Source organism: Ochotona curzoniae, unplaced genomic scaffold (genome assembly GCF_017591425.1).
Source record: "Ochotona curzoniae isolate NIBS_2020 unplaced genomic scaffold, NIBS_Ocur_1.0 contig_2688, whole genome shotgun sequence".
Lineage (NCBI taxonomy): Eukaryota > Metazoa > Chordata > Mammalia > Lagomorpha > Ochotonidae > Ochotona > Ochotona curzoniae.
Window position 1 is genome coordinate 16226647 of NW_024465553.1, and position 14345 is coordinate 16240991.

The window sequence follows — 14345 nt, forward strand, 5'->3', positions numbered from 1 at the left end:
CCCCAGACCCAATCCCCCTTCCCCCCTAACCCCCCCAGCATGGCTCACACAGATGCTCCAGCGCGTGCCAGCCGGCCACTGTGCCGCGGGATCCAAGGACCCCTACAGCCGGGAATTCTGGGCTAATGCTCAGCCTTGGCACGGTCTGCTCTCCCGCTGACCCCTCCCGTCCAGGTCGCTGTGACAGATGCTGGGAACATATGCCGTGAATTAATTCACTCCAGCTCGGCCACACAAGAGCAGTCGCCGCCTCTGTCTGCTCCTGCCACCCTTGCCTTCCGATTTCAACCTCGCCAAAAAAAAAAAAGGAAAGAAAATTAACCCCACCTTCACTCTCCCCGTTGTTTGCCAGGGGCTCTCTCTGGGAACCTGCAGCCTCACTGGACTCCCCAGTTCCTCAATTCCAAATAGCACACAGACATTCCCCGTAATGTCCTTTCTTAAGGGAAACTGGTCTCCACTTCCGCTAGGGGGCAGAACCTCCCTACCCTGCCACAGTCTTCCCATCAACACCTGCTGAATGGGTTTATGGAAACAGCAGGTGCATTCTGGGAGCTTCTGGGTGTCCGGATTTCTCATCCGCATGTGTCATGTAAGGCTTTTTAAAGATTAATTTATCATCTGACAGCCAGAATGACCTAAAGAAAGAGAGAATCTTTTATCCAATGGGTTTACGTCCCACATGGCCACAGCAGCAACCAGGGCTGGGCTAGGACAAAGCCAGTAACCAGCAACACCACCCAGGTCTCCCACAGCAGTGGCAGGGACCTAAGGATCCAGGCCGTCTGCTGCTGCTCTCCCAGGCACAGCAGTAGGGAGCTGGGCTGCAAACTGAGCATCCAGGACTCAAACCGGTCCCAATAAAGCCCCAATAAAGGATGCTGGTGTGCATAGCCTGCTGTGCCACCATGCCAGTCTAGCAAACTTCTGTGCAGGTGTGGATGGTATGTATTTTGGGCTGTGCAGACTGTCTCTAAGTGTTAAGCACACTGAACAGCTACACACATGCGGCATCACATGGGCCAGGCTGTGCTCCAGCAGCACTGTGAAACACTGTGGAAACACTGTGGGAACAAGCAGCTGCGTTGGGCCTTCGTGCTGCAGCCTGCCTGAGCCTGCTCAGGGCAAAACAAGTCAGCCTGCTGTTCCCTGGGGGACATGGGCGCCCCCACCCTGTTTCCCTCCCCTCAGCTGAACTAAGCAGCGGATCCCATGGGCTCCTCATGTTTTGCTCTACCAGCTTGTGAGCTTCCTGAGGTCAGGAACAGGCTCTGTTTGACCTTGAACTCTTGGAATCAGCATGGAGCTTGGTGGAGCTGCAAACACCCAGCCTGAGGTTGCTAAGAGCTTCCGGGTTAGTGGGGGACACAGGAGACAGATGGACTCCACATCCTCAAAACCGAGATAAAGTTCAACGACAGAAGGGAGAGAACGGGAGAAAATCAGTGTGACGTGCCTCCTACAAAGTCAGTTGCAACCTTCAGGAAAAGCAAGGGAGACGAGAAAAAAGTGAGTCGTTAATTAATCCCGACACCACAAAGCACTGAAAATAACAACAAACAAACCAATGCCATGGAAAAACAATTCAGCAGGCTCTTTTTTAAAAATTAAGATTTATTTATTTTTATTGGAAAGGCAGACATACAGAGAAAATGAGGCACAGAGAGATTTTCCTTCCACTTATTCACTCTCCAAATGGCCGCAACAGCTGGAGCTGAGCCAATCTGAAGCTAGGAGCCAGAGCTTCTTCCAGGTCTCCCATGCAGGTGCAGGGTTTCAAGGCTTTGGGCCGTCCTCGACTGCTTTCCCAGGCCACAAGCAGGGAGCTGGATGGGAAGTGGAACTGGGATATGAACTGGCGCCCATAAGGGATCCCAGTGCATGCAAGGTGAGAACTTTAGCCATTGGGCTATGACACTGGGCCTTCAGCAGGTTCTTAAACGTCAAGCATAAACGCACCGTTAAGACTTTGCCATTTCACACCTAGGAAATCCACCTGAAAGAAATGAAAATATCTGTCCAAATGGACAGGTGGAGAAATGCCCACTGCAGCAGCTCTGTGCATGATAGCCCCATACTGCAAACACACAAATGTCCATCCACTGGCTGGGGAAGAGGGAAATAGCATGTGTGTAGCCAGCTATGCAGTGGGACACTGGCCAGCAGGAAGAACTCATGCTAAGTGGCGTAACACACAGGGACTGGTGTTGTGGTGTGCGCCGTATCACAGCCCCTGCTGAAGTCCACTTCCCATCCAGTTCTCTGCTTATGCGCCTTGGCAGGTGACTTTGGGCATCCATTTTTAAAAATTATTTTTGCGTTATTTGAAAGGGTGGGGGAGAAAGGGGGTGAGGGTAGAGAGACACAGAGCACAAACTAGCTCTCCAATCTTCTGGTTCATTCTCCAAATATCTATAATATCCAGGGTTGGGCCAGGCTAAAGCCAGGAGCCCAGAACTCAATCCAGGTCTCCCACCTAAGTGGCAGGGACCAAGCACTCGAGTCAGTACTTGCTGCCTCCCAGTGTGCATTAGTAGGAAGCTGGATCTGAAGCAGAGAAGCCAGGATCAGAACCAGGCTCTTTAGGATGCCGCTGGTGCTGTCCCAAGTGGTGGCTAAACCACTGCACCAATGCCCGTGCCTGAACCAGGCATTTTACTTTGTCCATCTGCTCCTCCATTTCTGCAGGGTCTCGGACAGAGCCCAGCATGTGGCAGGTGCAGGAACAGGCCCAAGGTATCTATCAGAGCCCAGCCTGTGACCAGCCATCTTCTGCAGCTGCCCAACGTCAGGCACCCACAGGGACTGTCCAAACCTGTCCAGGGGCATGAGTCATCAGCAGTTGGGGAAGAATCAGTCAAGGGCCACAGGGAGGAAGCTGTGGCATGAGATGGACAGCCCTTGTGCCTGCGGAATGTCTCATTCCCCAGGCACTCTGCAGGTGACGCTTAAGCACTGGGTAAAGGATGAAGGCTGACAGGGCCTGCATCAGGACACAGGATAGGATAGGACCTGAGCCCATAATTTCTCTGCTTTTCCAGTCCCCCAGTTTCCTGAGCTCAGCGCCGCCCAGTGAGCTCTGCGGTCACCCCAGAGTCAAGGACAGAGGTCAGGTCTGAGGAACAGGGCAGCAGCAGCTGGCTTCTCTTAGAAAACTTCTAAGATGTCGCCTGTTTTACATTAGGTACCTTCCTGGGCTGCAGGCAGCAGACGTGGGGGACAAAAATCCATGTGTTCAGAATGCAGTGGGGTCAGCCAAGTTTGGATAAGTAGCTGGATAATCTTGGGCAATCTCTCGACCTTGCTGAGCCTCAGTTTGCTCGACTATAAAGTGGGGCTGACCACAGTCTGGGCGTCACTGGCTGGCTGTGAACTAGATGGCTCCTGGGTGTCGTTAGTAGTGTCCACACAGCGAGGGCTCAGGGGGGACGTTCATGCTCATGCTGCTGCTGCTGTGATCAGACAGGGCGTGGAGGCAGCCACCCCCGCCAAGCCACCTGCTCAGACTGGCTGGAGACCTCCAAGGTTGTCCAAGTCTCAGGGCAGCTGCATGTGCTGATAATGAAGAGGTTAGAAACAGCCTTTCTCCATCGGGTTTCAGGAGGATGGATGCAAGAAAAACCAGTCCGAATGAGACTTCTCCGCGGCCATGGGAATTAGTGTAAAGGGGCTACCTGGGCTCAAAGCCTGAGTCTAGAAGAGTGTATGTGTGTGCGTGTATGCGGGGGAATGAGACCCCAAAGCCAAGAAATCCCCCAGTTTATAATTAACAGATACATACTGGCTCTGTGCGCTGGAGAAGGGCACTGCAGTCACAGGAAAATAACCCCCCAGTGGGTTTTTGATGTGCTGAGCTGCTTTGTTTTTCTGAATTTTAATGAAGGGCTTTCCAGGCAGAGGGGAGGGAAGCACTCGGCTCTGGTGGCCGTGGCCAAGGAGCAGGGCCTCGGTGAGTGATCGGCCACAGGCCTTGTCTGAGACTGGGATGGAATGTCTAAGGGAGAAAGAAAACAACAACAAAAGCTGCCTCTGCTCGGGGAGAGCGGTGGGCTCTGGCTCAGAGTCCCCCAGGGTGAGCTGGGCTGCCTGGCGGAGCGGTGTCGAGGGCCAGCCCCTGAGAACCCATCAGGAGAAGGGCCCTATGGGAGGCTGCCAGCTTCTAACCAGAACCAGCCCAGGGGCCCCTGAAAGCTGTAGCAGAAGGGCATGGGCCGGCGTAGGCAGAAGAGGAAGGAGCAGGAGGCTCTGACGTGGCCCTGTCGCCCCCCGGCTATAGGACACTGGGATAGGAAGGAGAATGCAGCACAGGTTCATGGACATACCTGAAGAGCGCTGAGGATCATGGTCAGAAGGGCAGCCTCGCCTAGCCCTGCCTCCAGCCCAACACTGCCGGCAGGTGCACCTGTTCCTCCCCCTCCTGGGGCAAGGTGGGATGCTCAGGGCTGCCATCAGACTGTTCCAAGCTTCCCCTCCCGCCCTAGGATCTCTCGGGGAAGATGCTGCAAAGGAACAGAAGACTCGGCCACAGAATAAACCATTCATTGTGGAGGGATCCAATGGGGGTTCTACTGAAAATAAATATTTCTTTCTTACAAAATAGTCCATATAAAAATTCCAAGTTACTTTACTGACTGGCAAGCCTCTTTAGTCTTCAGCTTCTTGTATTTTGTGTTTGTTCTCACACCTAGAGCAGAGGCTGCAGGGTCAGGTGTGCCTGGACCCTCCTGCAGGGTCCTCCTTCTCCGCCTGCAGCTGCTCCCACTCAGTGAGGAGCTCAGAGGACACCTCGGTGTATAGATGGTCCCAGTCCCAGCCAACGTCATCCTGCCAAGAGGGTGTCACAGGGTAAGTCCAGCAAAGGCCCAGCCCCTCGCTGTGGCCAATCTGCACCCCCGTCTGTGCTGAGGGAGGCACGGGACAGCCCAGTAGGGGAGGGAGTGGTAGCGGGCTGGTCGGCATACCTCGCGGACTTCATGCTCTGGTGAGAGCACTTTGCTGAGGAGCTTCAGGTCGATCTCACCATCCTGTGAATGCGAGAAGCCAGGCTGGGCTCCCTGGGGGCTGTGCCCCCTGCGGAGGGCCGGTGTGTGCAGTAGGAGAGCTGCAGGGATGCCTTCATGCATGAGTTCAAACCACGAGGGAGCTATGTGGCTACTGGGAGACCGTGCAGGGCAAGATGGGAGCACAGAGCCATGGGGACGTGGGGACATGGGCAGAGGCATAAGCTGCCATGTGGTCTGTCAGCCATGGCAGCAACACTGGTGCAGATGTGTCAGGGATGGGGTGTGCCACTGGCGGCCTGGGGTCTCCCACAAATGCGTGTTGCCAGGCAGCCACCTGGGTCCATGTGTGTGACACTGAGACCCCATCCCGTCACTTACCAAGGTCTGAAAGGCCGAGTACTTCATGAGATCATTGTCCAGGTCGCGGTAGGTCATCACCCGGTTCACCTGAATGCTGAAGGGAACAGAGTGGGTGAGGAGCCCTAGCAGCTGAACTGGCCCCAGAGCATTGCAGGTGGCTGGGGACAGGCTGGAAACAACCCAAGTGGGAACAAAATGGATGCTCCCGCGTGGAGAGGCACATCATGGGGTGGTGGGGGCAGTGAGTACAAGCAGGGGCTGCTAAGGACATGCAACAGACAGGCAAGGGACAGGTCAGGGAGAGGCAGGGGGTTAATTCACATGTTTGCCGCCTCTTGCCGATTGCTCATTCCTAATCTGACCTACCTTGGAGGAGCTGCCACCTGCAAAACGAAGTCTTCTTCCTGGACTTCCTCCAGATCTGGAATAACTGGGATGTCTGCAATGAGATGAGCAAAGGCTTGCATGCTGTGACAGGGTTTCAGCTGCCTCATCCTTTCGCTGCCTGCAAGCCCTCAAACGCCCAGCCCTGGGGCTGGAGGTGGCAAGGACCGCTGGGGCTCTCCACCCAGGGCTGTGGCTCTGAAGTGGCAGTGTGCAGGAACACTGGCACAAGGCCTGCAAGGATTTCTAATGCCCACAGCTCCCCGTAGGCCCTGCTGGAGGACAGACTCCTGGACGGGGCTCCAGGATCTATAGTCTTCCTTAAGATCTTATATTGAAAGGCAGAAAGAAAAAGAGAGAGAGAGAGAGTGTGTGTGTGTGTGTGTATGTGAGAGAGAGAGAGAGAAAGAGAAATCTTGCATCTTCCAGTTCACTCCCCAAAATGCCACCAACAGTGAGGGCAGGCCAGGTCAAAACCAGGAGGCCAGAACTCATCTTGGGGTTTCCCACATGGGTGACAGGGACCCAAGTCCTCAAACCATCACCTGTTGCCTCCCTGAGCGCACATTAAAAGGGAGCTGGAGTCAAGGGTAGGGGTTGGGACTTGAACCAGGCACTCCCTCATGGATCTCATGGGCTTCCCAGGTGGACCATCTGAACTGGAGCGCTAAAGCCCTGCCTTCGCTTTCCCAGGATTCCTTGGGGAAGTGTCAGGTGATGGGCCTCTGCAGTAGGTCAATGCGAAGAAAGGAGAGGAGACCCTAGAGAGCGCTCAGGGATAGGCTTGCCTTAGAGGAGGGGAAGAGGGAAGCTGCTGAGAGAGGGCGTGAGGATGTGCAATGTCACCAAGTGAGTGTGTTGCCACAAGCACCACTTGCTCATGAGACAGGTGCGTCGGGAGCACAGAGCAGCTGCTAGCGCCCTTTACTTGCATGTCAAGGTTATCCTACACTGAACACTAGGAACCAAACCCTCCTGTCGGGGGAGCAAGGGTCTCCATTCATTAGGTCTAATAAGGACAACACAGAATGGCAGTTCTAAAGGTGACACTTCTGCCATGTCTTGGAGATTTTCCTGCTCTGTACTCTTTGGACATGATTGCAGCGACATAAGAAGACACAAGGCCATTCTATATCTAACAAGGTCGTGTGGACAGAGATGATAGAATGCTCGCATTTCTGAACTGTAGTGCCTGGCTGAAGGTCTCCAAAGCGCCCGTCTCCTTGTGGGGATAATCCAAAACTCCAAGAAACACTTTATTGTCTAAACAAGTATCATTTGGTGGTGATGGTGGTGAGTGGTGGGGAGAGTTGCTTTGCTTTAAAACAATCGAAGTTGAGGATCTGGCATGACAGCCTAGTGGCTAAAGTCCTCGCCTTGCACACACAAGGATCCCATAAGGTCGCTGGTTCATATCCTGGATGCCCTGCTTCCCATCCAGTTCCCTGCTGGTGGCCTGGGAAAGCAGTCGAAGAAGGGTCAAGAGGAAGAAGGCCAAAAACACCCACCATGTGTAAACATAGAAAAAGAAACATCTCAGAGGAGAGACTAACAAATTCACTTCTGTTTTTACAAGAAGCACAGAGCCACCGGTAGCGGCTGGCAAGACCCCAGCCACTCCCGTGCTCTCTGCTAGGGAGACCTCGCCACAGCTCAAGCCAGCCCAGGTGGCTCCAGGTCAGCTCTGAGCCCAGTGTATGTTACTACTTCCGACTGCGGAGTCACACCTGGAAAAACGAGAGCAGGCTTGCATGGGCGAGACAGACACAAAAAAACAGAAAGAAGCAAAAGATTGTTGCTGGAGGAGACAAAGAAGCGATGCGCGCGTGCGCACACACGCACACACACGCACACATGCACACACAACACCCCACAAGGGCAAGCACATCTGGCAGGCCCCACCTCCACACAGGGGCTTCTCGCCACTCACACTGCCTCTCTGTCCTGCCAGGGAACTGGAGCTAGATTCTGCGGATGTGCTTTCTCCTACGCTAACAGGCTAGCTTGCTTGCTTGCTTTCCCTTCGAGTGACTGATTCGGTCCTTTGTGTGGGCTGCTAACAACGCAGTGCTCTGAGCCCATGGCCAACAGGCTCAGGCTCTGTGGAGGGACAGGGGGAGCTGGCTGTGCCACGTGCCATCGGCACTGTGACGGTTTTGGAGCCAGTGAGCTGTTCCTGGCTCTCCTCCGGGTGTGGAGTCCAGCCTGCGATGAATATTCAGAAGTTGCTAAGAAAAACACCCCACGCTGAGTTTGGGGCTCAGGACGGGGGTCCTTGCTCAAACTCCCCTTTCCCTGCACAACTTTAGCATTTGGGTCCTGTCAGCCCTGCCCGGCCTCTCGGAGCTCAGAGGAACTGCACTGCTGCCCGTCTGCTGGCCCCTCCGACCCCCCACGGGCTTCCCTCTCGGTCCCCATGCCCCTCCTCCAAATGTGCACAAAAAAGCTCAAGGCCGGCCCATCTGTGATGGAGCAGAGGTCAGCCCAGGCCCTGGCCAAGGGGCCGCTCAGAGCGGCACTGGTGGGGCTGGCCACACAGTGGGATTTCTCTCTAATTGGAAGCCTGGTGGCCGGTAGAACCCGGTGAGGCGCCTGAGTGGGATGGCGCCAGCGATGACAGCCAGGCCGGGGCAAGCTGGAACGTGGTGGCACGGCGACAGCTTGAGCCGTTGCAGCAGAGGCAGCCCAGCCAACTCCCGGCTCGTGTCAGAACAGGTGGCCGGGGAGCCGGTTTGGGACAAACTTCAAAGAAATTCACGATTCTATCACTTCTGATGCATGCTCACAGACAAGGGCTTGATTATGTGGACAAAATAGGTTCTGGGTTTATTTGTTGTTGTTGTTGTTGTTGTTGTTCTCTTTCCCTTCTTCCTGGCCTCTTCCCCATCCTCTTTCTCCCTCACATACACAGTCCAAGGAAATCTAGTAAAAATGAAAAAGGTCTGAGAAATCCGCCTCTTGCATCACTTACAGGTGATGACTGAGATGTGGCCGCGTGGCAGGCAGCCCCAGGGTCTGCGATGTGGGCTGGTGAACCGGCTGACTTGGCTTCTAAAGCCGGACGCACAAAGCACAGAGAAGCGGGCTGAGAGGCTCCCTGCGCCTTGGTTTCTGCATCTGTAAAATGGAGCCTGTGGCCATGGCTGCTTCGGGTATAAGATGCAACTGTCCTTATCAAGCACCAGGTGCTGTGTTCTCTGCACATTGCATAGTCAGGAACTAGTCTGATTCATTTCACAGACACTGAAATAAACAACACACGGAGGGGACCGTGGGGCTCCATCTTCGTTCACTTGTTCGGTCCTGTGCAGTGTTGAGCATCTTGGTGGAAACGTGACACTAGCAAGGTGAAGCAGGTTCGCTAGCCGAAATCATCAAAAAGTGGACAGAGCCCATTCAGCATGGTGACAACCCTGAACCCTCTACTTCCTCCCGCCTGTGACACCTGCCACTGCTTTCTCAAACGGAACTGCCTCCTGGGATGCTTAGGAGGGAGCACACACAGCTACCTGGCTGGGGACACCTGCTACTCTGTGTGCTGCTGTCCTCGGAGTGCGGCAGCAACTATCAGCAGGCTGAGGCCCACTGCCCTCAGGTCCTGCAACTCCCCACCTTCCTACAAGGCCACAGGGAGCAGGACAGACCAAGGGCAGGCCCATTGAAATGTCCTGGAAACACTGCCCCACCACAAGAAGGTGGTGGGCCAAGCCCCTGGGACAGTCCCAGGAGAGGGAGAGGCACAGGTGCAATAGGAGAGTAGTGAGATGCTTGCATGCTGGGCACCGGCACCCTCACTTCTGTGCCCTCCATGTGAGCTGCTTGCAGGCTCTGTAAGCTGCCCATGTGCTCCACCCAGGTCCCAGGTAGTCACACCGTGGAGAAGCACCACATGCCTGCTTGATCACTGGTTCATTTGTTCATTCATTCATTTATTCTTTCACCCAGGAGAAAGGTACCATGTCATGTGATGTGAACACCAGCAACAACAGCAACAAAAAGACATGTGGCCCCAACTGCTATAAAGGACACACACACACAAATCTATAAGCTGTTTCCCAGTGAGAACACATACCAGACCCGAGATAACGAACTGGACTCCATGAGGGAAACAGCAGGAAGATCCTGCCGTTTCATGGTCTGGCAGCGAAAGCAACAGTGTGTGCAGTAGCAGGTGCAAACTCAATAGAAAACGGAGAAATGAGGACCCACCCTTCCTGCCTCTCTACAGGTAATCACCACTAACAGTTTCTTCCAGATCACAGCATGTGTGGCTGAGGCCAGACACCTGTGATCGGCATCCCTCTCAGATGCACTCTAACACATGTTTATTCTTTTAGGTCACTGTCTAGTTTTCTACGGCATGGGCATTCCACAGCACACTAATCCAGTCCAGAGAGGACACCACTGAAAGTACGAGGTGCAGGATAAGGAGTGAGGGAATGGTCAGAGCAGCTGTGGGGCGCAGGCGGAGCAGGACTAAGCCAGGTGCGGGGATAGTGTGTGTGAAGGCACCCCAGGGAAGGGAGAAGTCACACCGCAGTAGATGGGTGTGGTTACAGCACAGAGCCCTGGGGAGGGCATGGGGGAGGATGGGGCTGCAGCAGCCAGCTGTCCACTCCACACAAGGCCCCCTTCTGGGGCATGTCAGGGTGATCCAAGACAGACGATGCACAACGGCAGAGGGACGCTCTAGACACACACAGGAGTAATCAACCAGAAGACGAAGGAACACACAGGCCGCTGCCGGGCAGTCAACTCCAGGTAAGACTCACAGAACAGAGAGCTTCCCAAGGTGTCCTTCCATCACACCTTATGTGTGGCCCGGGGCAGATGCACTGCTTTGCAGGAGTGCAGGAAAGCTGCTCCAAGACCGCCTCCTTGCTGGTGAGCCAGCTGAAGAGGACACAGTCCAGGGGCTAGTGCCATGGTGCAGCCAGCTAATCCTCTGCCTGAGGTGCTGGCATCCCAAAGAGGCCCTGGTTCAAGTCCACTTCTGATCCAGCTCCCTGCTAATGTGCCTGGGAAAGCAGCAGAGGATGATCTAAGTGCTTGGGCCCCTGCACCCACATGGAAGACCTGTAAGAAGCTCTAGGAAGACCTGTAACAAGACTGGACTAGTCCAGCTCTGACCTTTGGGGCCATTTGGGGCATGAATCAGTAGAAGGAAGAGTGGAAGATCTCTGTCTCTCCTTATCTCTGTAATTCTGCCTTTAAAAAAAAATACATACATATTTTAAGACACATCTCAGTAGCTTCTGCAGGCCAAAGACTGGCAAAATAACAGCTGACTGCAGAGGAACTGAATCTGGACAACCCAGGATACTGAAGGGCACACTTGGAAGAGCCGCGTCTCGCCACCTCGTCCCTGCGGCTGCCGGGTAGAGGACACAGTCACAAGAATAATCCAGTCATCTCAACAGACTTCCTGGACCCAAAGACATGACATGTGGCGAGCACCATCCCTTCCCTGCTGCGGAGGCTCCACACATGCGCAATAGACACCCAGTTCCAGAGGAACAGTCCTTTAGCTGGCCCACTTGGCCTCCATCCTGAGGCTGGGCCACACTGCTCTCCATCCACTGCCACCTACTCTGGGTGCACAGGATGGCGACTCACTCACGCATGGCGACAGTGGGAAGCCTTCATGTTTGAAAAGGTGGTCATTTTGACACTAGAATATGAGGTTGCTGCCACCTGCCCAACAGATTGCCCCAGCAGGCCAGATGCCAGAGATAAACATGTGGCATCCCAAGAAGCACTAGAGACCTTCAGATACACCAGCTGATCAGCGGTGACTGGCTTAAAGGTGCACGAAGCCTCCCGCTGCCCTGCACTATGCTTATTATGGGTAGTGCCATCACATGTGCATCAGAATGAGGCCTACCCAGCAAAGCCCCAGGGGGCTGCCATTTGGCTCCCACCAGTCTCCCTTCCAGTGGAGTGGCCCGAAGCTCACAGGACACATGGGTGCAGCCTGCATTCAGATCCCCTTCGGTGCCCACTAGGACAGGAGGGGCTTGGACCATACACGGTGACGGGAGGGAGAAGAGAAAGGCACCACAGTGGCTCCCCAGGCTAGCCCTGAGTCCCTTCCTGGCAGGGACTCCACCTTCCCACTGCCTTTAGCTGCCATTCTCGGTTGACCTTCTTGCTCAGGAAGTCCTACATGGCTTCTATAGATTTGTGAGTGCCTGGTAAATGACACAAGAGGTTGGCTTGCCTTCCCATGTTCCTCCAGTAGTTTATTGCACTGCCCCTTAGCAATTGACTTCCCCAAAGCAAATGTCCTGCTTCTTTCCTGCCCTGTGCTCTGGCCATTGTACAACATGCCTAGGCTGGTAGGAACCCCATATCCACCATTCACAGCCAGTGTCAGCAAGCAGTCCACACGGGAGGAATCCGGACAGGCTACTTCAGGTCATCCTGGTAGGCACCATGTAGCCAAGCCCCTGACCCTGTGCCCCGGAGGCCACAGACCCCATAAGCAAGAGGAATGAAGACCACAATCATGGTTTTTGGGAGCTGATAACTTTCAACCACAGAACATTATAATTTTTTTTTTTCCTCTGCAGCTGCAAAACTTTGTTTTACTGAATGCTGTTACCTTCTGCATCACGTATGGGGAATTTTAAACAGGCAAATGGAAGAAGGTCTGATTGAAGATGAAGTTAAGTGAAAGAAATTGGTCTCATTTAGCACATGACAGGATTCATCTGTGTTCCCAAGTCCACTGAGGTGGCATCATGGGCGTTTCATATTCATGAGCTGCTGCGACACTGTGTCCCCTCATTTACAAAGAGCCGTGTTCAGCAAATTCTGTCCCTGTGGACGCCCCGTGCATTTCATGGTCTTGTCAGAGAGACATCAAACGCTCTGGTAACCAAATACCAGAAAATGGCTTTAATTAGTGGATCTCAATCGTATAAATAATTTTTTTTCCTAAGTGAGAAAAAATTGGAGAATTTTTTTTTAAAAGGGAAAGGAAAGGGAAAAGCAGTAGGCAACAGGCTTCAAACACACCAAGAAACAAGGGAACAAGGCGCTCTCAGGGGGCTGCCAAGCGGCCCCCTGCATTCCCCAAACCAGGGGATGTTGGGGGATGGCCCCCCTCCCAGGGTCCCTGGAGGGTCTGCTCTATGAAGATTTCTTGTCCATTGCGGCTTCAGCTGATTAAAGCTGGGTCCAGGTTCGGCTGATTACGGGCAGGTGAGGAGGAGAGACTCTGAACGCTATGATGGTGGTCAGAGCGCCATGCTGCAAAAGCTGTGAGCAACAGCCAACCGCGGGCAAAGCGTGAGCCCTGGTGGGAGTGGGGCCCAGGAGGGAGACGGGGACAGTGGCTTGTGGGTGGGGTGGGGAGATGGTGGAGGGCGGTTTTCCCATCTGTATCCCTCATGTTGAATGCCTCCCTGTTGCTGCCAAGGTGAACTTCATCAAGTGCTGTGGGGGACAAAGCCCAAGGCACTGGGGACAGGAGGACACCAGCAGTGGCTCCCCCAGTCCCCAGAGCTGCAATGAGGGGAAGGGATGGGCAGATGTGGGTCTGGACCTCAGCATGGATGTGCCCTGCTGTGGACAGAGGGACTCAGCTGCTGACCCACTGATGCCCACAGGGGGAAGGGAGCCCTTTAGCACAGAAACCACAAGCCACAGCCCCTATCCGCACCCCGAGTCTCGCACTGCAGTGGGCATAGGTGGGGTGGAGGGATACGGATCACAGTGAGCTTGGCTGGTGATGTTTGCTCCTGAGACAGCAGCAAGATGCGGCATGATTGCCCTGGAGCCTCCAGTGAATCCATCCTGAGATGAACCCAGTGTCACCTGCCACCGTGGTCTCTGAGGAAGACCCACTGGCTGATCCCTGATGGCTGAGGAAGAGACCCCAAGCAAGGACCTTCCCTGAGGTCACGCCATACCTTGTGGCAGCTCTGACTTTTATCCCTAGATATGTGCTCTGGATAAGGAGGGGGACTGGACTTGCACTGTGACAGGGCAGTAAAGAAGGAAGAAGTAGAAGGGAAGGATGGTAACCCAGACACAGGCCCGCCTTCTGCGGCAGGGCCAAGCTGAGTGCCAGGCTGCTGGCGCTGCGGGGTGGGAGTCTGCTCAGAGAGCTGCCAGAAGTACGTTAGAGACCAAGCGTGTCTGATTTCATTTCATCCTCTTCGTGTTACACTGGAAACAACAAGACAAACTACACTGCTTTCATTCCAAATCCTTGGGTTTTGTATTTTGTTCCTTATATATATTTATTAAAAAAAAAAGGCTCTTTTGATGGGTGCCACCCGTGCCACCCCCACACGCGTGATGCTTCTGAGCAACTCCCTCCGTGCGGGGCCACCGCGGGTGACAGCCAGCTGGTTTTGATCACAGTCACTCCAAGTCGGATTTTCATAAGATAGATGGGGAGTCTCGCTGCTGCTTGCTCTCTTATCAGATGAGAACGGAGGGGGAGGGGGAGCCGGGTCCTGGGGGAGCCGTGCAACAATCAAGGGCTGCGAGGCTCTTTCTCTGTCCCTCCGCTGCTGCAATTTTCAAAGGAGTTCGCCGCGGGCACTTTTAAATGATGGTGTGTCAATTCTGTAATCATCTTTCAAG

General features: G+C 54.2%; 1 protein-coding gene across 1 annotated transcript in view; it reads right to left on the minus strand.

Annotated features, from left to right (window-relative positions):
• Nucleotides 1–4524: 4524 nt before the first annotated feature.
• IFT43 (intraflagellar transport 43) overlaps nucleotides 4525–14345 on the minus strand; it is a 67368-nt gene continuing 57547 nt past the window's right edge. Inside the window, exons 5-8 of the mRNA XM_040975591.1 lie at nucleotides 5730–5802; nucleotides 5382–5457; nucleotides 4962–5024; nucleotides 4525–4824 (exon numbers count right to left, since the gene is read on the minus strand). Coding sequence (XP_040831525.1) covers nucleotides 4705–4824; nucleotides 4962–5024; nucleotides 5382–5457; nucleotides 5730–5802 — 332 coding nt within the window. The 3' untranslated portion in view covers nucleotides 4525–4704. The remainder of the gene's footprint in view (nucleotides 4825–4961; nucleotides 5025–5381; nucleotides 5458–5729; nucleotides 5803–14345) is intronic.